General features: G+C 49.7%; 1 protein-coding gene across 6 annotated transcripts; it reads right to left on the minus strand.

Moving 5' to 3' along the window:
- Positions 1 to 384: 384 nt before the first annotated feature.
- Positions 385 to 19925, minus strand: LOC144732662 (RNA-binding protein FXR1-like). 6 transcript variants are annotated; one of them, XM_078614200.1, is made up of 17 exons: positions 19813 to 19925; positions 15889 to 15941; positions 15370 to 15463; positions 13843 to 13914; positions 13052 to 13200; positions 12366 to 12459; positions 11816 to 11932; positions 11040 to 11198; positions 10606 to 10684; positions 9668 to 9777; positions 7736 to 7822; positions 6690 to 6918; positions 5140 to 5427; positions 4457 to 4654; positions 3982 to 4080; positions 1659 to 1735; positions 385 to 1186 (listed from the first exon to the last, which is right to left on the minus strand). In XM_078614200.1, the coding sequence occupies exons 1-17, from the start codon at positions 19861 to 19863 to the stop codon at positions 998 to 1000; spliced, it is 2145 nt and encodes a 714-aa protein (XP_078470326.1). In that variant the 5' UTR covers positions 19864 to 19925; the 3' UTR covers positions 385 to 997. The 6 variants fall into 6 exon arrangements, 5 of the variants coding, with proteins under 5 accessions (XP_078470326.1, XP_078470325.1, XP_078470324.1 ...); XM_078614199.1 differs by having other exon boundaries at positions 3982 to 4077; positions 11040 to 11210; XM_078614198.1 differs by having other exon boundaries at positions 11040 to 11210.
- Positions 19926 to 20182: the final 257 nt, after the last annotated feature.

A 20182-nucleotide genomic window follows, 5' to 3' on the forward strand; every position in this document is an offset into this window, starting at 1 on the left:
CTCTAAAAGATTCAAGTCTCGGAGGCTGAACGTAAAAACGCCACACACCTCCAGCAATAAACAGCATTCACGAACGGGTTGCATGCCCTCTTCGCAACGAGACATGTTTTATTGATGCCGGCTGCAACTCTTATGAACCACAACTGGAGGTTGAACGGCAGAGGGGTGAGTGGCAGGTCAAGCTTTATTTGTTATTTGCATACAGTGTATTGCACATCATCAAGAATAACAGTGCTTGATAACGCAAGCCCCACGTCACTGTTCATGGGTGGACCTGGCTTCAATAAAAATTACGAAGGACAAAACAATTACCCAATAAGCACATGCAAAAGAAAGTCATAATAAATACTGCACTCTGGAATAAATAAACAAGTACTAATTGAAAACGTTGTAACAAATGCATTTATTTGGCAACGCCAGAAAGCATGGGATCAGATTCCACAGTTTCGCGTCTGTAGTCTTACATACGATTAGGTTTACGGGTTTGCGCCAAACCACACGTACAGGAAAAGAGAAACTCTGTGTACGGCCCGAGTGATGGCATCACGCGCACAGCAATCCCAGCCAGAGTGCTTGTCCAAAAGTAAACAAAGTGTTCATACTGTGGGCGAACAATTCTTGTAATTTGCGATTTTACGTCTTACAATTGTGGTCAAATTTCTCCGCCGCTCTCCCTGCGCCGGAGACGCCGATGCAGAGCAGCCCCGTACCGCTATCGTAACAAGGCACACCACCACCTGTCTCTCGTGTGGGGCTCAAATTGAAAATGGCTCCATTTTTTACTTCATCGCTATTCACAGGTTCTCAACGCAAGCGCTTATCTTTTGGCTTTGCCCTGTGGGACTCGGCGCGCGTTAACATTTGCAGCGAACTACGGAGCGCCGCGTTTCGCACACGCGCGTGCACAAACGCACATGGATGAACGCACGCATGAACGGACTCACAAACACGCGCTCGCACCGAGGGCGCGGGAGGTGGGGGCAAGCCCTGGTGCCGGTTACGCTTCGCCGTTTAGCAGCATCTCAGCCGGACCCACTTCAGTTTTCCCATCTGTGGGGTCGCCCTTTTTAGGAGGCCGTTGCTGTTTAGCGGCACTGGGAACAGCGGTGGTGGCGGCGGCGGCGATATCACCGCCATTCGAAGGAGCTCCGGGGCTGTCCCCACTCAGGGATCCGTCTGCCCGTGCCTGGAAGGAAAAAAGTATTGGGCGGTGAGTAATTTTCTTGCAGGGACCCACAGCCAGGACCGGCTGCTCACTTCCAAAAGCCCGGTCACTTCTAGATGTAGAACGGATCGATCGGTGAAAATAAACTGCGCCCGTCATGATACATGAACCGATTTGCACATCTAATTGATTTTTTACACGATATGCAAATTATATGCTTGTGTGCCGTAGACTGATATAATTAACCCTAAAACAAATTCCAACACAAATGAGACATATCGACAGATAAAGATTCTTGAATCGGGATTACAACCAAGAATCGGAAATTTACCACCAGTCCAGCGGCAAACATCAACTTCCTGAGGCATTGCGGTGCGAGGTGCAACATCCCTTGAAGGGGGCCTACTGGTGTTGGGTAAACTTAAGGGGTACTGCTACCAAGACTACGCTCGCCTGGCTGCGAGGACAGCCACTGATCAATCCGTCTGATTACCGGATGTGGAGGCTCCTTGGTGGGTGGTCGCTGCCGGCTCTGGGACTCGGCTCGAGAAATGTAGTCGGCCACCGTCACTGCAAACAACACAGTGAGCACACACACGATGGATTCAACCCACCAATACCACCACCACACTCCCTCACGCTCATGCAGGACTCCTAAGGGCTCAGAGTCTGCACGAAAAACACATGCTGGTTATTCCTCTGCAATAGACACACAAAGCTCATTGAAAATGAGTGAATTAGTAGAGAGCATTACATTAGCAGAAAGCTAAAGAAACACCCAATCAACAATCACATCTCTTTATGAGTGTGTATCATTCGATAAGTGCATGCTTACATGTAACACATGTTAGATAAACTTTGGTAACGTATAAACCGCCATCATGAACAAGAGCCGAACGAAAACAGACGCCTCGTTTCTGCGAGGGAAAGAGTGACCCGCAGTGGGCAGAGGAAGTTTCACACGTAGGTGGACTCTGAATACAGCAACACCACATTCCTACCAACACACCCACCCGCAGGTATGGTGAACAGCAAAGTCACGTTCTAAAATCACCAATGCAAACTCCCGTGTCAACAATACTGATAAATCTACATAGATCTCAAACACCAGTGAGTGAGCTCCATCCACCAAGAGGCCCACATCACTCGTTTACTCATCGTTGGCATTCCGATGCACAGTTGCGCACTTCTGTTGATTGTAAAAGCAGAACGCCGACAGGAGGATTATAGCGGCATTGTTTCCATTGACCATTTCGAGCAGTGGCTCTTAACCTGGGGTGCACGCACCCCCTGTCGATGCGAAATGCCGTTTCTGGGGGTGTGAGACGCGGCCAGATTTTTTTTTAAGGTAAATCATCGAAAACAAATTAAGCATGGGCACGTAAGTACAACTACTTTATTTCATCAAACATGCATTTTTTTACATCTTTTTTTTTTTACAATTGAGAACCAAAGGGGTGCAGGCTGCAGTAAAAGATTAAGAACCACGGAGTTCGAGTCTGTAACTGGCCGGGTGTGGAGCTGTGGTCAAGAGTGCCAAGCTCACAATAAAGATTTGCGAGTTCAATTCCAGGTCGGGGCTCAACTCAAGTCATTACACTGGTCAACAAAAAAAACATTTTTTTCTGGCCTGGACTTTTGCAGCTGTTTTAGACTAACTTCAGGGTGCCGATTCCAAATCTGAGCTCAGATTTGCTCTATCACATCTCATTTTTATGCTATCGGCATACCCCATTTTCATTGATTTTACCCGAAATTAACTCTGTCACTGATGATTGCAAGTTGTTGCGAGTCAGTTACTGCTTTAGTGTTAAAATATGGTGCTGTATTTTTAGGATAGTGTGTTTATAATATCATTTTATGTAGATATCCACATTTATTTAATATTTTTCTTCTGCAGTTTTTATTGAAAATGCAATATTTGATATCTCAAAAACCTGATGTGATATACAAAAACTGGTGTCAGATTTGGAATCAGCACCCCAAAATTACATTAAAACCGTTGGAATACCTTATGCCAGAAAAAGTGTGTTGACCAGTGTTATCCTTCCATGGTTGATGCAATGAGCAGTGGATTGCCCTGGAAAGAAACTGCCTTCCTCACGTGGGGATGTGGAATTTCCAACACTTGCGGTCTCAGTGCCTCCAATGGAGATGAGCACCGCTTGTCCGAACTGGATATAAACTTCCTTGACTTTTAAACGAGAAATTAATCCTCATTCCTCCGATGCTGCATGTGGATCGTAGCGGAGCACGGGAGACAATCAATATCCGATCACCTTAGCTGCGTTAGCAGAGGCGTCTCAAATTTCTAAGCAACTAAAAGAGGATCGTCACCCTCATTGTACATTCGGGCAGTTCGTTTGGTAACACGTTTTAAAGTATATACAGCAACCTGAGAACAGAAGCAGCATTTCACACCGTGCGCCGTAGGCACGACACTTCCACCGACGCATGCCGAACTGCTTGGCACAAGTCACACCGCTGTGACCGGCGTTGCGCCGAGATGTGGATTAAAGCGGAAGAGGTTTCCTCTGGTTTCCGAAGAGATTTCCGGCAGCGTCAGTGGCCATTCGCACCGATGACTACGAACCTGCACGTCAAGCGTGAAACAATTCCATCCCCGTGCCCTTCCATTGACTCCAATCTCCAACCAACGCAGGGCAGTGGCGCACAGCACACGGTGGAGCTACACCCTGAACAGGGCCAGTCCTGTCCAGTAGCAAAGGTGGGACCACGAGTGCAAGATATGGTACGGGTTAGGGGCGAGTTAGAGGCATGCAATGCAAACGCATCCGGCTCCTGGGAGACGACACCTGGGATCTGCCGGTCACAGCTGAGCGAGCCGGAGGCCGGGGCCCGGCGCCGGCGCCGACTCCGGTTTCGCCGTTGGGGCCTGGGCTCGTCACTCTCTTCTGATGAGACAGCCATAGGCCACAGTCGAGTCAGCGAGTTCGCGCGCACACCCAGCACCACAAGACCCTCGCTCACTCGCAGTTAGCTCGCACGTAAACACCGGCACGAGAATCGCAACAACTGTCCCACTCTCTGCAGGGCCCACATAACTGTAATGAACCACATTAAGCGTAGAAGCAAATGTAACGCGATGGGTTTTTTGCGCAGTCGTTCGTGACCATGCTCAGACCGTGAACTCGCTCGACTCGAGAGCCAGGCTACGAGGGGGGGGGGGACACCGCGATCTCGGCAGCGCCTTTTCCGAGCTCCGACCTCGAAGCCACCCGGGCGCCATGGGCGGTCCGCCAGACTTGCCCCCGGAGGGAGCCGACTCACCGGCGCCGTTGACGGACGCGCTGTCCGACTCGCTCACGGTGTCCATCAGCGAGGGCTCCTCGTCGGCGCGGCGGCGGCGCGAACGCCGGCGCCGAGGCCTCAGCTGGGTCTCGCTGCCGTCCGTGTCGGCTGCGAGCTCCGCCTCCGCCTGCTGCTCCCCGAGCAGCCGGAAGGGATTGCTGTCCGGGTCGCGCAGCACTGCAAAGACAAAGGCAACGGCGCGCTCGCAAGAGACGCCGCAGTGGCCACCCGGGGCTGTGCTTGCGGCGGCGGGTGGTGGGTGTTATTTATACACACTCGAGAGCACTTCACATCTCAACACAATTTAAATGGGCACCCCCGACGGCAGCTGTCTCCATCGGTACGAGGGGACTCAACGCCTGGCCGGCATTAGTCTGCCTGCAGTGGCGCATTTGTACGGGATCCACTTCCGGGGTGGACGGTGGTGGAGGGATGTGCGCTGTGACATCACCACCGCGCACTGCCACTTGCATGCCAGCCAGCCAGGAATCCAGGCAATTTTTTTTCTAATAGAGCAAATGGCTTCATAAGTAGATTCCGAATTTTAAGATCAATCTTGAATTCAGCAGGGAGACAAAGTGGCCATTCAGGAGCCGGAGTGACGCGTCGTGGCGTTGTCTCATGGCTACAACTGTGTCGGCCATGCGACACGCCCACCTCACCGGAGCTGATGCTGGTCGCCCCGGGCTTGCTGCTGCCGCTGCCGCCACCTCCTCCGCCGCCTCCGCCGCCCTTGACTGGCCCGGCTGCTGCAGAGGTTCCCCCGCGGCCCCGCGCGGCGCTGGCTCCACCGCTACTGCCACCCCGACGGCTGCGCGTCTCCTCCTTGCGCTCGGCGGTGTCCCCGGCCACGCCGCCGCCTCCAGAGCCGCCTCCGCCGCCCCGGCCACGCCGATCCTCCCGTCGCTCCGACTCCGTCTCGGATGCGTTCGACAGCTCAGAGTTCGTGCCTTCAACGGAGCACACGGGAATTAGCGCGGCCTCTCTCACACGTTCGCACTCGGCCGCTTTCTTCCGTTTGTCTTTTACGCCCCAGCTGTAGTAGTAGAGCCGTGCTCTCTGCACCACGTCACGCGCGAGGCAACGCAGTCGGAGCTCTTACGAACAGCAGCAACAATGCAGAGGTCCCTTGAAACGCTCCTCCTCGTTCCTATTCAGCTGAAAGTGTTCGCCATGTGACCCACCACCAAAACATTGTTTAGTTCTCAAAACTAAATAATATATCTAAGTAAAAAAAAAAACTCATCAAAGTGTTTTGTGTATTCGTTCGTGACCGTGAACATTTGAGAACCCAGTTTTACCAAAGGTGTTCACTCCGATTTCAACTCAGGCTCCTCAGCACCAAAGGCTCAGTACTGACGTGTGCCTGCATGGATGTCTGTGCATGGATGCTGTGCGATGTTCGTCTATGGAGGCCACCAGGATCAAAAACCTTTTCTTTTTATCTTTTTGTTAATTATGAATAAGTATAATTCAAAGAGGGTATATCCAAGTGACTGCACACAAAAAATAAGACCAGAATGAAACTCTCATCGGTATTGAAATGTCTCTGCTTAGCCAACACGAATTTAAACTCATGAAGAAATCAAGGTGAAGAGAAGGTGGTGGGTCTGGAGTACAGATTTAAAACTCTCCAGACTTCTTTGCAGCGGTCATCAATTCACCATTCACCAATGATGGAGCGCGTTGCACGCTTGTGCACCACCGCTGTTACTTCTTTCAAAACACTGGTTTTATCACAACACGGTGACGCACAACTTTTTGACTTACGGCACACAAAGTTACACTTCTGAGTAATTATCCATATCATTTACACTTGCTTACGTGGGAAGTCTCATCAGGTCTCAAGACTTTTTCAGGAGAGTCCTGCCAAGTTTTTGCAGCAGGGGGTGACGTTGCCACTGTGTGTAATCCCATTTGAATAATTTGCAGGTATTTTTGTTACCATTCGTATGCTTTGGTCAATACCAGTTACGTTGTGTGTGGTTCTTTTCTAGCTATGAGAGGAGCACAAGCAGTCCAGAGGAAGTCCGTGCAGAACACAGGGAAAAACGAATTCCACACAAAAAATGATGCCACAGTCAGGAGTCGAACTCAGGGCCTTTCTTGCTGCGAGGCACGGGTGTTACCACCACGCTGCCACTCTGGTGCCACCGTAACCCTTGTCAACATGACAGGTGGTGGGACGTGGTCAAAGCTCGCGGTCACGTACTGTATCCAGACGTGTATCCACGGCGCCCGCCCCGACCCCGGCCATTATAGGAGCGAGCATTGCGTTGCTGCTGCTGCTGCTGCTGTTGGGAGGCGGCAGCAGTGCTGTCGTCGGTCAGGTAGCCCTTGTCCCGGTCGGGGCGACCGGGTCCACCGGCGCGTGGGCCCAGCCGGATCTGCCGCAACTGTTCATCAATCTGGAGGCGCTCGAGTCGTAGCTCCTCCACCTCCTGCAAAAAGACAAAGGTCCCCCCGTGTAGCCTCGACAGACTTTTGGGGCAAGTGCTGATCGTGAGTAGCAGCAGATATGAAGGCCAGCACGGCACACGAGGAGGTGGGTGGCCAGCACCATGCCCAGGAGCCTTTGTCTCCCCAGTGACGGTGTTTACACACGGCACAAGGTACTCGTTTGAGGCCGAGTCGACCTAGGGGAGGCCCAGGACCGGTTAAGATTATCGTCACTGGTGCTGGCCCTGAGTGGGAATTGAACACGGGTCGCTGGGTGCTTAGGGGAGCACGCTATGCGCTGCCCATATGCATGCACACGGGCATAGTAGTGCACATGCATGACCACACATGGACACAGACTTGCTGTAATCTATATATATAAAAGGCAAAGTTGTTATTATCTGTGTCTGTTTGAAATGTTCAGCATACTTCCCGACATGCAACAAACTTGAAATTTGGCATGTGGGTAGTTTCCAGACTGTACACAATGCAAAAAGTATAAAAATAGACTTTTGTATTTGGGGGGGGGGGGGGGGGGCGCAATAATGGATATATTTTGCACGGCAAGTGAACGGTGACGTTACATCTGTGATGTCAGTGCCTGACGTCACGCACCCCCCCCCCCACCCTCCGCGTAGGCCGTGTATTAATCCAAGACAAGAATCCAAGTCTCGGGCAAAGCCGGGTAGTAAAGCTAGTTTTATATATAAAATTGAGACTGTCATAAAATGTAAACAATGATCAACTCCAGAAATGACAAACGTCATTACCATTGTGATTTTGAGAATATGACTGTGCTGATAGGACACACACATGTACCTTCAGGTAGGCCAGGTGGTACTCAAGCAGGACTTGGGCATTGCTGATGTTCTCTTTAGTACCCACAAAGATGAAGGGAACCATGCCCTGGTAGGTGAGATGTCAAGGCAAGGCACACAGATGCACGAGGGTCACATTTGAAACCCGGACAATGGCAAACAACATCCGCGTCACTTCACTCATTTCATATCAGCGAGTCAGCGATTTGCTGCTCAAATGATCATTGAGGCAGTGCTCATCACCTGCTTGCAGCTCTAAGGCAGTGGTGGAAATTACACATTCCTATGGCAGGGGGCGAGTCTATCCATAGCACAACATCTGTTGACTTCCTCATTAAGCGGTACTCGTTTTATCGACCCCGGAGGTAATGATGGGCCGAGTTAAATTCCAGCCAAAATTCGAAACTCATGACCTCTCCAAATTGCAAGCCGCACGCTCAACCCCTGGGCCAATTGGCTGCTGGGACTTTGCTGCAGCGTATTGCCCTGGGTTACTGACAAAGATTAAATAAACTGTTTTAAAATTCAAGACATCGCCCATTAATGACAGAAATTAAAATAAATGATAAATATTGTATTCATTGATAATTTACTTATTTCCACTTTCTTTATTTAAAAGTGTGCATGGTCGATTAAACACTCATAAGTTATCAGTTGATTGCACGTCTGTGGTTACAATTAAATCAAAACAGCTACCTCGTTTAGATCTAAACACATTTGTCCCTCGGTTAACGTTTTTAATCCGTTCCACAGAAACTACTGCTAACCGAAATAACTGTTAATCAAATATAGGAATTACATGTTAAAAGCATTCATGCATTCCAAGACAATCGGAAGTTGACCTTTTTGAGCCTAAAAACATAGTTTAGAACATTTAAACACTCATGCAGTAATTTCATGATTTGTTTTAAGGCTAATTACTTTCCTACTCCTCTTTTCCTTCTTGCGAATTCACTTTAGGGGCCATTGCAATAACTATTTATTCACTTATAAGTATAAATCACCGAGTCTGCAAGAGAGCTGTTTCCACTGCCACAATGTAAACAAAGCCAGTCGAGGTTTAAACGCTCATAAATGGGCGTCGCTGATTGGCTGAAGGTGTGGCTCAGCCCACTTACGAGTGCTCCGATTGGCCAAAATTTGGCGCCCCGCATGCATAAAGTAAACATAACATTCGTCAACATTTTTACTTTAGTCGAAAACATGGGGTCCTATGGGAGGAGAAACGTTAACCAAAAAACCGTTAACTGATGTCACTGGTTAAGCGAGGGACTATTGTCGCTGCAAAGTATGATCGGTGTTTTGATTTAGTGTGCGGATCTGAAAGGTGCATCGAAAAATGTTGATACTCCGACTGATGCTCCTGCTGTTGTGGAGTGACTCATGCAGCCAGCTATGGCTGCAGAGTTTGGTAGTACATGTTGTTTACGTTGTTTATTGTGAAAATTCGGTCAGTTCCTATGATCACTGTTTCATTGATTTTATGGCTTTATTTTGGTGATTTTCGAAAAGTTTTTTTGTTTGGCCATTTTAGTTTGTTGTAGTACAGAGTTAGACTGATGGCCTTAATCTAAGTTGTCTTGTGGTTGTTGTTGTTTGACTTGCATCCCACTGGGATTTTTGCACACAGTGTTGGTGTACGGTGCTTTTTCTGCAATATTTTGCTGTCTTTTCTTGGATTTTCTGTTTGCACTTAGTCACTTTAAGATGTTTTCTTGGTCATGTTTTTGTTTTTTGTTTGTTGCGGTTGCACCCGATTCAAGAGCCGAATGGCTCACAGGGCTATACCTAATAAATTAACTTGAACTTGGTGATGGTGGCGAGGGTGATATGTGGCGATGATGAGATGGCGAGGGTGGCGAGAATAGCGATGGTGGCGATTGGTGGCGAGGGAGATAAGAGTGACACGGTCACGTCTAAGACAAGGCGTCACCTCTTCACGCGGCAGCTTTTTGTCATTGTCTCCTTCGATGCGTACGCGTACCACCCCAGACTTGTCCACGATCTCCTGGATCACCTTCCCACTCTTCCCAATCACCTTCCCTGCACACGCGCGGACCAGCAAACAACAGCCGCCATTCACCCCTCAGTGACAGAGTGTGCGTGCGCTTGCAAATGCATGCACAGCCAACTGGTATGACACGGCACGGTTACAAATCCACTCTCCCAGAAGCACACCCAGACAGGGGCTGCACAGCCCTACGTAAAATCGCACGGCTCCTCCGCAATGAGCATGGCTTCCCAGGATCGGGTGGTTCAATGGCACTGACAACGCACTGCTGACACACCACCATCAGAAGTGAAAACCGCTCTTGGATATGCAAACTTAATCAATCTAAAACACAGGACAGTCTATTAGGTAGGCAGGTAACAATGCATCAATTACAATTAATTCTTAAGCTTCGTATTCCGTGTCTATGAATGTCGAACTTCTTTTGTACTGTATGTAGTCAACCGCGCTAAACGGAGGTGCGGGGGGGGGGGAAGGACAACAGACGAAACGCACAAAAGTAGTGAAAGATAAATGAGTTTGCATCGACTCGATGTGCATCGACTCGTGCATGTAAAAATCAATAATTATTCATAAATATCGATTATTCCTCGAAATATTCCGAAAGTTACATTGAGGTAAAAAAACTGGGAAACGTGGAGAATAGAAACCTTACAAACGAGGTGATGAGCGAAAAATTATCGGTGGTTGAATTAGATCATGACATCAAATCGCGAAATAGAGTCATCGACTCGCTACGTACAGGTAACAGCTGCTCCACATGCCGACGATTCTGGCACAAGGTCCCACAGCCGGGCGAGGCAAACACAATGTGCAGCCCCGGCAAAAACAGGGAATGCACCGCGCGCGTGTATCCGTACCGACGAGGTCGCGCGGGACTTGCATGGGCTTCTCCATGAACTCCAGGAAACTGCGAGCAGCCTTCACAGCCTCGGCAGTCTGCCTCGAGAAGCCAGGCCACACGCGGGGAGGTGAGCGACACGCTGACGAAGACTCCCGACTACCAGAAAAGCCAGCTGGTGTGAGGCGTTGCAACCGGAGCACTGCAATTTAGCGCGCCGCAATTTTGGCAATGGAGACGTTCGTGCAAGAAATCATCGCGTGAATATGTTTAAGATTGGCAATGTAAGATAGAATGCTGTGAAAAGAGTGAGTTTGCCACCGAAGCCAAGACTTCAGGTCGCCACGCATACCTGCCCTGCTTGCATACGTGTGATGGTGCTTTCTATGCACGTGCATGCCTGCGTGCGTACGTGTGATGTATACGTGCGTGCGTGCGAGTTTTCCATCGCACCTCCCCATAGATGCGGAAGGTGCTGGTGTCCTCGTCCAGCTCGATGGCGGTCACGCCGGGCACCTTGCGCGCCTGCTGGATGTTCGCGCCGTGCGTGCCGATCGCCAGCCCCATGAGCTCCGGACGCACACTGAACTCCTCATGGAAACCTGACTGCAGCTGCTTGGTGTTCTGCACACAAACGTGCGATCGGCTCAACTCCGAGCCTCCTGAAACACGCACGCACCGCCCGCCACTACCCTCCTTGCCAACAGGAGGGAAGATGCTTGGAATTCAGGGGAGTGCACGCCAGCCACGGCCCCGCACACACGGTAACCGGAGGGGCTGCGCCACATTCGCGATCACAGTGCAGGGGAAAATGTTAAAGCAAGTCCAAGTGTTTTCCTGTTCATATGAACATGTAGGTGGTGTCTCCATCTCCTTTTACAGCCCTCAGCCAGTGGTGGAAATCCTGCAATCCTATGGTATGGTGGGAAAGGACATAACCAGGAAAACAATTGTTGACTTCTTCAAAAAAAGAGGCGACTAATTTTAAATATACCCCAGAGAGATGATGCCAACACCCTACCCAAACATTTTAACTCGCAACGTTCTGATTGTCGGCTGCTCACTCGACTGCCGACCCATCCGGCTGGAATCACCAACAGGTGCTTAAACCTGGCCTTCAATAAAGGGAACAAAGTCAATTAAATGAACGGAGAAACTTCCTTCAACCCCGGCCATTAAAGCCACGCACCACACGGCAACATTGCAGCAGCACAGCCGGGGGGACCCACCTCTAGCTGCTTGGTGGCCTCCTCGTTGCGCGTGCGGAGCAGCAGCTTGGTACGGATGCTCCGGAAGTGCATGTCGCTCAGCAGTCCGGCACGCTTTACGGTTGTGTCGCTCGTAGACTTGGGGGAGGAAACGGGACGAACAGGAACACCGCCGTAAAACGCAGGCACGCGCGCTATATAACACGGCACTCGACAAAGACTCCCAAGGCAAAGCGAAGAGTAAATAAGAAACGATGACAAACTTTCAGTTACTCTTTGGTTTAGTCAGTAAAGTCACGTAGGTTAAAAAAGAAAACAAATGAATTAAATCACGACGTTTCGGAGGCAGTAATTTTGCTGTGACGGTTCCACCCGTCGTCATTTAATTTATTTGTTTTCTTTTTTAACCTACGTGACTTTACTGAAAAAACCAAAGAGTATGGATCCTTGCAGTCACGTAAACTTCAAATCTAGAAACTTTCAGTTGTGTACAAAACACACTGGCCTCGACAGGGGAATGGATTGAATGTACATGCACTTAAAAACATGCTCCAGCCCGGTGCTCACTTACCACCACTACCAACCGACTGTTCTCGGCATCAAACTGTATGGATGTGGCACCAATTGCTTTCTTAAAGTCCCTGTGAACAGCATCACTCGCACAGCTGGAGGGGGAACACAAACGGCCAGGAATTAGCGCTGCAGTTCCCTGCCATCTCTCCTATCGCGGTGTTTTATGCGTCACTCGTTTCCTGCCTTAACATCGTAAATCTTCCTTCTAAAAATATCCTGAAGCAGAAGATTAGTGCTGGATAGTACCATTTCAATATGCAATTTTATTGAGGGACCATGTGTTGCGCGCATGTTGAACTTCTTTCGCACAGTACGTAGACAACCGTGCTAATCGGAGGTTGTCGTGGTGGGTCCTGGGACTGTTTTTGATGTTGATTTGCTGCCTTGCCCAAGCTTGCATTTAGTGTAAAAAAATCGGCAGGAATTTACGTATTTTTATACTTCATTTAATTTGACTTTCTTGTCTTCTCTCTACTTTGCACTCCTATCGTTTTCTGTTGTTGTAACGTTCTGAGCCGTCCCTACTGGACATGTGAAAAAGAGCTTCATAGCTCATCGGATTCCTCGAGTATAAATAAAGATTCTGATTCCGTCTCTCAGCCCCGCGCGGTGTTGTCCAAAGATGCATCCGGGAGCCTTTTCACAACCCACGCGTATCCCCACATCCGTCAATGCGGAACTCACTGTGGCTTGAGGTCCTCGGGCACAGGGATGGAGAATTTGTGGAACGCGTTCTTTCCAATCGCCTTGTTGGGGTTGGTGGGTCGTAGACGCTCTATCGTCACGATCTCGTTGTACGTTGCATCACATGCCGCGTACTCGATCACATAGAACTGAAAAAACGGAGAGCATTTACAATCACGCAGCAGCAGCAAAGCACTTCACCAGCTCATTCTCTTTTTTACGCAAGTTTATTCCCATTGTGCTCTCGCCCGTCATGTGACGCGTTCCATCGGAATTCTCAAAGACGACTGTGTCTCCCCATATTCGACGACGGTCGTGAAAGGGTAGATCACAAAACTACTTCCGATGTCCTTACATTGGACCTCTCATTCATGGCTAAGGGACGAGTACTTGGCAGCATTGTCCTGCTACAAAGAGGTGCTCATCACAAGGCAGGTAGACCAATCATTGTTTTTATTTCTCAGCAAGACGTTTTTTTCAAAATTAAGTGAAAAACGCAAATTTAATATTAAACAAATTCTTATGGTCACTGGTGATCGGGCTGTGACCATCACTTGATAACACCGATTCACATCCAGGATCTCATTAGGGTCAGGGCTCCAGCCCTGTTCACAGTTCTATTACAGAAGCAGAATGCGGGATTGGTCTGATCAGTATGGAACGAGACGATCTGACCTTCGCAAAACCACTACAAAGTAGCCAATCGCAGAGCAATACACCGACAGCCTGGCACGGGCACGTCAATGTGCTTAGACGTTTCATTGAAAACGGGTGTGTGTGGGAAAGCTCACCTCTCCCTTCATCATGCGGACCCGCGCCAGCCACCAGCCGCACGGCTCATTGTCATTGGCCCGAGAGAATACCTGCCCACACACACACACCACCGTATAACCGTGTGAATACATGCACACACACACCACCGCGTAACAAAGTGAACACACACACACATCACCATATAACCGTATGAACAAACACCACTGTGTAACAGTGCGAAAACACACAATGTATGGGTAAATGATATAAAGGGTTAACAGCTTCATCTGGATGCATCGGTGTACTCTGGAATCGAGTGCTTTGAAAGGAAAGGGTTGGTGAATCATGCAGAGATGGCAACGAGAAGACAGTACACGAAGTGGGTTTGTAAGCATGTCTGTGTGGGCCACAAGTATTTTGCCCCACGTGTGTAGGTTTTTTGGGGTACTCTGCTTTGTCCCACACAAAACGCACTCAACAATTATATGGGTGAGGGTCGAGTGCCAAGACAAGCACTGGAATGGGTCTTCACTAGTCGAGAGCAGATGATGGAATATTCTTGAGGATACATCTTGGAGGTCGTTGTATGGTTACTGTGCAGTAGCTGCGGGATCTGGTAGAGGGTAGAAAGCGTTGGTGATGAGGTGCAGTGGTGGCATCAACGGTTTTGGCTGTGATGACATCTCGATCCCGATTGAACGTGCAACCGGGTCAAACTTTCCAATGCCGGAACCGACTGAAATACAGGGTGTTTCAAAGAGATGGACCTGATTTGAAATCGCTATATCTCTGCAACCACTAACCGCCCATGAATGAAACTCTTACTACTTGAATGGGCTGGGCATAGAGATTAAAATGATTACCGCTATATGCCTCTCCCAGCGCACAAACAACCCCCTAGCCTCAGTCATTCGCAAGACACACTGCCTCAACGTTGGATAGGTCGCACGGGACCCCAAGACTTGGCGCTACACTCTTGGCCCCCAAGATCCCCAGAAATCACAGCCTGCGACTTTTTCTTGTGGGGATAGGTCAAAGACCGTGTTTTTGTGCCACCATTAGCGACTAATCTGGATGACCTCAAAAACAGAATCACGGCAGTGGTGACTTCAGTGAAAGAAGATACTTTGAGAGGCGTTTGGGACGAATTCAACTATCGTCTCGATGTTGTCCGTACAGCAGGTGGAGGGTACATAGAGCATTTATAAAATGGTTAGTAAAACTTGATAACTCATTAAACCGTTTGTAACTTTGTGTGAGTGTAACATGTTGCCATCGTGAAATATACTGCTTTGAAATTGGGTCCATCTTTTTAAAACACCCTGTAGTCTTGAGACCAAGCAATGTTTTTACCGAGTAAATATTATCACTAAAATGAACTGCAATTTGTTAAAACGCAATTACCAGCCGTTACATCTTAAGCTCACCTGCTATGCGCATGTTAAAACTCACATCGGCATTGTATAATTTAACCAGATTGCACCGTAGACCGCGATTCAGGTCATCATAGGTCCGACGGGAGTTTGTTCGGAGGAGAGCACAGCCTTGTGTGTTGTGGAGCTCACCTCCACCTCGTCGCCCTCGCCAATCTCCTTGTTGAAGTCATCCGGAGGAGGCAGTCGGATGTCGTGGAATGGGATCTGACGCTCGGGCTGCCAGCTGTCACAAGACATTGCTAATCAATTAAAGCACAGGCATCACCGACAGTCATGCACACGTGTGAAGTAACCGTGCTTTTTAATGCTTTCCAATTCAGGTAGCTCTGTCCATTCGTCCATAATGGGGGTGGGAGTGGCACTGCAAACCTTGAAAAGATTGTGTTGCTGTTAGGGACTCACACGATTGAACACTGGCCTCATTGATCAAAGTACTGCCGAAAACTGAGAACCTAGCCAGAGCAAAAAAATACTATTTGCAAAACCGCATACGAGTTTGGCCCTGACATCCGCCTTTCAGTTTCCGTACCGTTAATTATATAGTTCTGATGACAAGCGCGGGTTGGAAAGCATCACGTAGCCCATGTGTACGGGTACATTTTCTGAACATGTTTTGTGGCAGCATTTAACCAATGTGTAAGAACTCACTTGTTTTCAAATGCCACTAATAGAGAGTCCTCCAGAATGTCCTTCACAAAAGCCTGGTAGAGCAAAAGAGAACAAGGCAAGGATGATGGTTGTGTGACTGACAGACAGATGATTCAAGTCAAACCTACAAGCTTTATTTTACACGTTACTGAACTGCGATGAACCATTCCGTCATAATGATTTACAGCAGTTCCAAGCAAGTCAGATCTCACAAATGAATAAACACGAGATACAGCATCGCTCATCTTTGGCCCATGTCATGAAACTCATGGACATTGAAATGTTCAGACATGCAACATTTTCAGAGAAATTATTGCTCCATACTGAAGACCAAAGATAGTCCCCACAATGTGGCTGCGGAGACGGTAACCAGAGAATGGGACACATATGGGACACATAACCAACTCATGCCCTGAGTGACACTTCACAAGAAGAATCAGGTGTCGCCTCACAACCACACCTGGTGGTTCATGAACCTCAATATAAAAATTTAGCATTTCACACACGATCCAAATTCAAAGCAGCTAAACACCTGTTTTCTTCCACATGAAACCCTGTTGCCATTTGTGAACCCTACGAACCCAAACACGTGTCACGTAAAGAGTTGTGCCAGGTGGCCTACGCCTATGATCCCGCACTTTGGAAACAAGGGGCTGGTGAAGCCCGCAGATTTGTGAAGTTCCATAAACGGGTTTGGGCTGTCGGGTGACAAGAAGCTGACAGGACAAAAAAATGGGATCTTGGGATTTATTTGTGTGGACCTTTTGAGTATCATTTCCGTCATATGAATGGGGTTTTCTCCAGGTACTCCTTCCTCACATTTGCAAAAAAAACATTCCTGAACATGTAATTTATTCATCTAAGAAAGCTTCACCAAGTCTCACGCCACTTTTTCAGGAGAGTCCTGCATTGGGATGTTTGGCAAAGCAATGTCATGAAAAAAAGTCTTGAGACACCATGAAACTTTCCTGGGTAAACAAGCATAACAATAATACAAACAATGCATGTTGAACTTCTTTCATACTGTACGTAGCAAACCGTGCTAATCGGAGGTGTGGGGGAAAGACAACAAACAAACAAAATGTAATTATACTGTTCATGGTGAGATAATGACCCAACAAAGATATTACAAACTGCATTATTCACAGCGCGAGTGATCTCTGGTCAAAATATCCATCACGATTCTGGTTGAACTTAGCTGGCAATTCCTGGCATAAAAACGGTCATCGTTGATTGTTTAAACGGTTGAGTGGCTAGAAGAATGTCACTACAATAATAGTGAAGCGAAAATAACCCAACTTCGACATTACAAGGAGCTACTTTATATGTACACAAAAAAATTCTTATACAAAAAAGCTCTTATAACATTACAAGACAATTTACACAATAAGCGTGTAAACAGCTTGCCTTGCAGGTACGGAGAGAGATGACAGGGTGGATGACCGTGAGACAAAGATCCCCTGTATAGCCTGAGCAGACTGTTGGGGCAAGTGCTGTTAGCGAGCACCTATGAAGGCCAGCACCGCACACGAGGGGGTGGGTGGCCAACACCATTCCAGACCGCCTTTGTCTCCCTAGTGGCGATGTTTACAGAGAACCAGGTACTTATCAGAGGCTGAGTCGACCTAGGGGAGGCCCAGGACCGGTTCAGATAATTGCGACTGGTGTTGGCCATGAGCGGGAATCGAACTCGGGATGCCGGGTTCGTAGCGCAGCGCGCCAACCGCTGCACCACCGCTCCCCATGAGAGAACACACACACTGGGGGGGCAGCAGTCAACTCCACAAAAGCCACTATCTTCTCCCTCTTTAGTTTGTCCCAATAACCAGACGAAAAAATCTAAATGGGTGCCATTCATCAGACTTGGCTTTTTTTTCAAGGAAAAAAGCAGCCAACAGACACTTAAGACCCACGCGAAGAAAGGCCTCCCTGAACCATCTCGGCTCGTACGCGCGCAAAACAAAAATACCAAGAGAGGCCAAATCCCAAAAAGTGGAGAACGCTCGAGGGATTCCGCCAAAATCGCCTTGACCAGTTACGGTGTCTGAAACCTTGTCCCCCGCACGGACAGCCCACCCGGACGCGATAGCGGAAAACTCCTGCCTCCCTGTCAATCATCGTCAGCCGTCGTGCGCAATAGAGCCTCAACGGGCCACACAGCCATCATTCTGTCACGGGAGCGTTTTCTCTTCCCCACGCAGGGGGCTGCTCTCTCTCTCGCTCTCTTTGCGAAGGGGTACCCGTAAGGACCCAAGGAAGGGGCCTCTGGTCGCCATTCAATCGGTTGACGGGCGCGACAGCTGACGGTCCCACAAGAGGCTGGCGAACAAGCCCACACACACGCCATGGAATGCCCCCCCTCCCCTCCTCCATCCTCGCTGTATTTATAGCCGATTGGTAGGGTGCTGCGATGTGTGACTGTGTCCACCAAAAATAGTCTGCAAACTCCATTCCGTATCAACCAACCCACAAGTGTCTCCATTTGTGAGCAAGCTTTTCACACCGGCCACGTGGAGAACTTATTTTAGCTGCCGCACATGTTCGGCGACCTGCGATCTTCGGAGTTTTCACTTTGGCCATGTAAGTGGTGGAGTACGTTAGTGTTGTCATACGACCGCTTGAAACCTGACAATTTATACATTTTCTACCCTAACAAAACCCCATCGGAGTGCGCTGCCACCATTTCGATATTAGATGCGGTGTGCGTGAGAACTGCATCTTCTCAGGAGCCCAAACCACCCCATGGTTTTCCACCTCCTATCTGGCACTCGGTCTCTGACGGAAGAGTTTAGCACCAGATTAATTCCTCTCTCAAAATCGACAAAAATCAGCGAAGGGTCTCGATAAAAACCCACAAGTGTTAAAGCCATGCACTGTCTAACATAATAATCAAAATCAATCTTAATTTCGAGGCCAGGAGGGCACACTTCTGTTCATGGTAGCTATGACAACACAAATGTATGGAAAGGGGGCTGGTCAATGTTGTAACTTAGTTGTCAAACTACAGCACAACCTATGTGGTAACATGAGGCCACTACTTCTCGTCTTCACATCTGTCAAACTACGTCTCTGCCTGCCTGTCCTCATGCCTGTGTGACTTACAGCTTCCCTGCTTCTATTACTTTGTGGACCCAATGGCTCCCTGGTTTCGCAACCCACGATGGCTCCACTGTCAACTCTCCCTCCACCAGCCGTGTCATCTCTGCTTGTGCCTGTCCCCCCCCCCCCCCGTGTCTCCCACGTTTCTCGCCTCCTGTCCAGCGGTGGCCTCGCCGTCTCTCCCGTGAATCTTGTGTCAATGTCTCTCCTCACGTCTCCCCCCCACTTGTGTCCCCACACCTCGAGCGTCTCCATGTGTATTGTTCGCCGTATCTCCCTCGGAACTCCAGTCTCCCTTCACTCGTGTCTCCGTCTCTCTTCGTATCCAATGTTGAGCGTATCCGGTGGTCAGCGTGTCTCCAGCGGCCCTCACCACGTCTCCGTTGCATGTCTCTGACCCCTGTGCCTCCCAAACTCTGCATGTCCACGCGTCTCCAAATCCCCTCATGTCACCATGTCACCCCTGTTTTTACCACATCCCGCGTCTCTCCCACCCCATCTCCCCGCGTATCTCCCCGCGTCTCCCCGCGTCTCTCCCCGCGTCTCCCCGTGTCTCTCCCCGCGTCTCTCTGTCTCCCCGCGTCTCTCTGTGTCTCTCCCCGCGTCTCCTCGCTCCCCCGCCACCACCGTCGCACCTGAAGGCCTCGGACTCTCTCTGCGTCGCGGCCGCCTCAACCACGGCCGCCCCGCGAGTGCGAGCGCCGATCGCCCGTGGGCCGCCACGAGCCGCAGGCCGCACTGGGAGGAAGCCCCGGGGTGGTCTAGGGGGGTTGGGGAGCAGGTGAGGAGGGCCAGGCGAGGGGTGGGGGACGAGGGCCGCCATACCTTGTAGAAGGCGCCGTTCGAGCCGCGCACCTCCACCACCAGCTCCTCCATGTTCGCGCGCGCGGGACTCTGGGAAGGCGCCTCCCGCAAGACGATTTTGTTTTAACGCCGTCGTGACGCCATCGCGTCGCGCCGTGACGTCATCACGCCCCGTGTTCGTGACGCCATCACGCACCAGTTAAGCCGGACCGTGACGGCGTGACGCCATCGCGTCGCAGGATGACGCCCTCGCGTCGCGGGGTGAACGCCATCGCGTCGCACCGTGACGTCATCGCGCCCCAAGTTCAGCCTGACCGTGACGTGACGCCATCGCGTCGCGGAGTGACGTTCCGCGCACCGCTGTGAGGCGCCGTTGTTGTGACGTCTTCGC

Source organism: Lampetra planeri, chromosome 43, assembly GCF_965212315.1.
Source record: "Lampetra planeri chromosome 43, kcLamPlan1.2.h2, whole genome shotgun sequence".
NCBI classification, from domain to species: domain Eukaryota; kingdom Metazoa; phylum Chordata; class Hyperoartia; order Petromyzontiformes; family Petromyzontidae; genus Lampetra; species Lampetra planeri.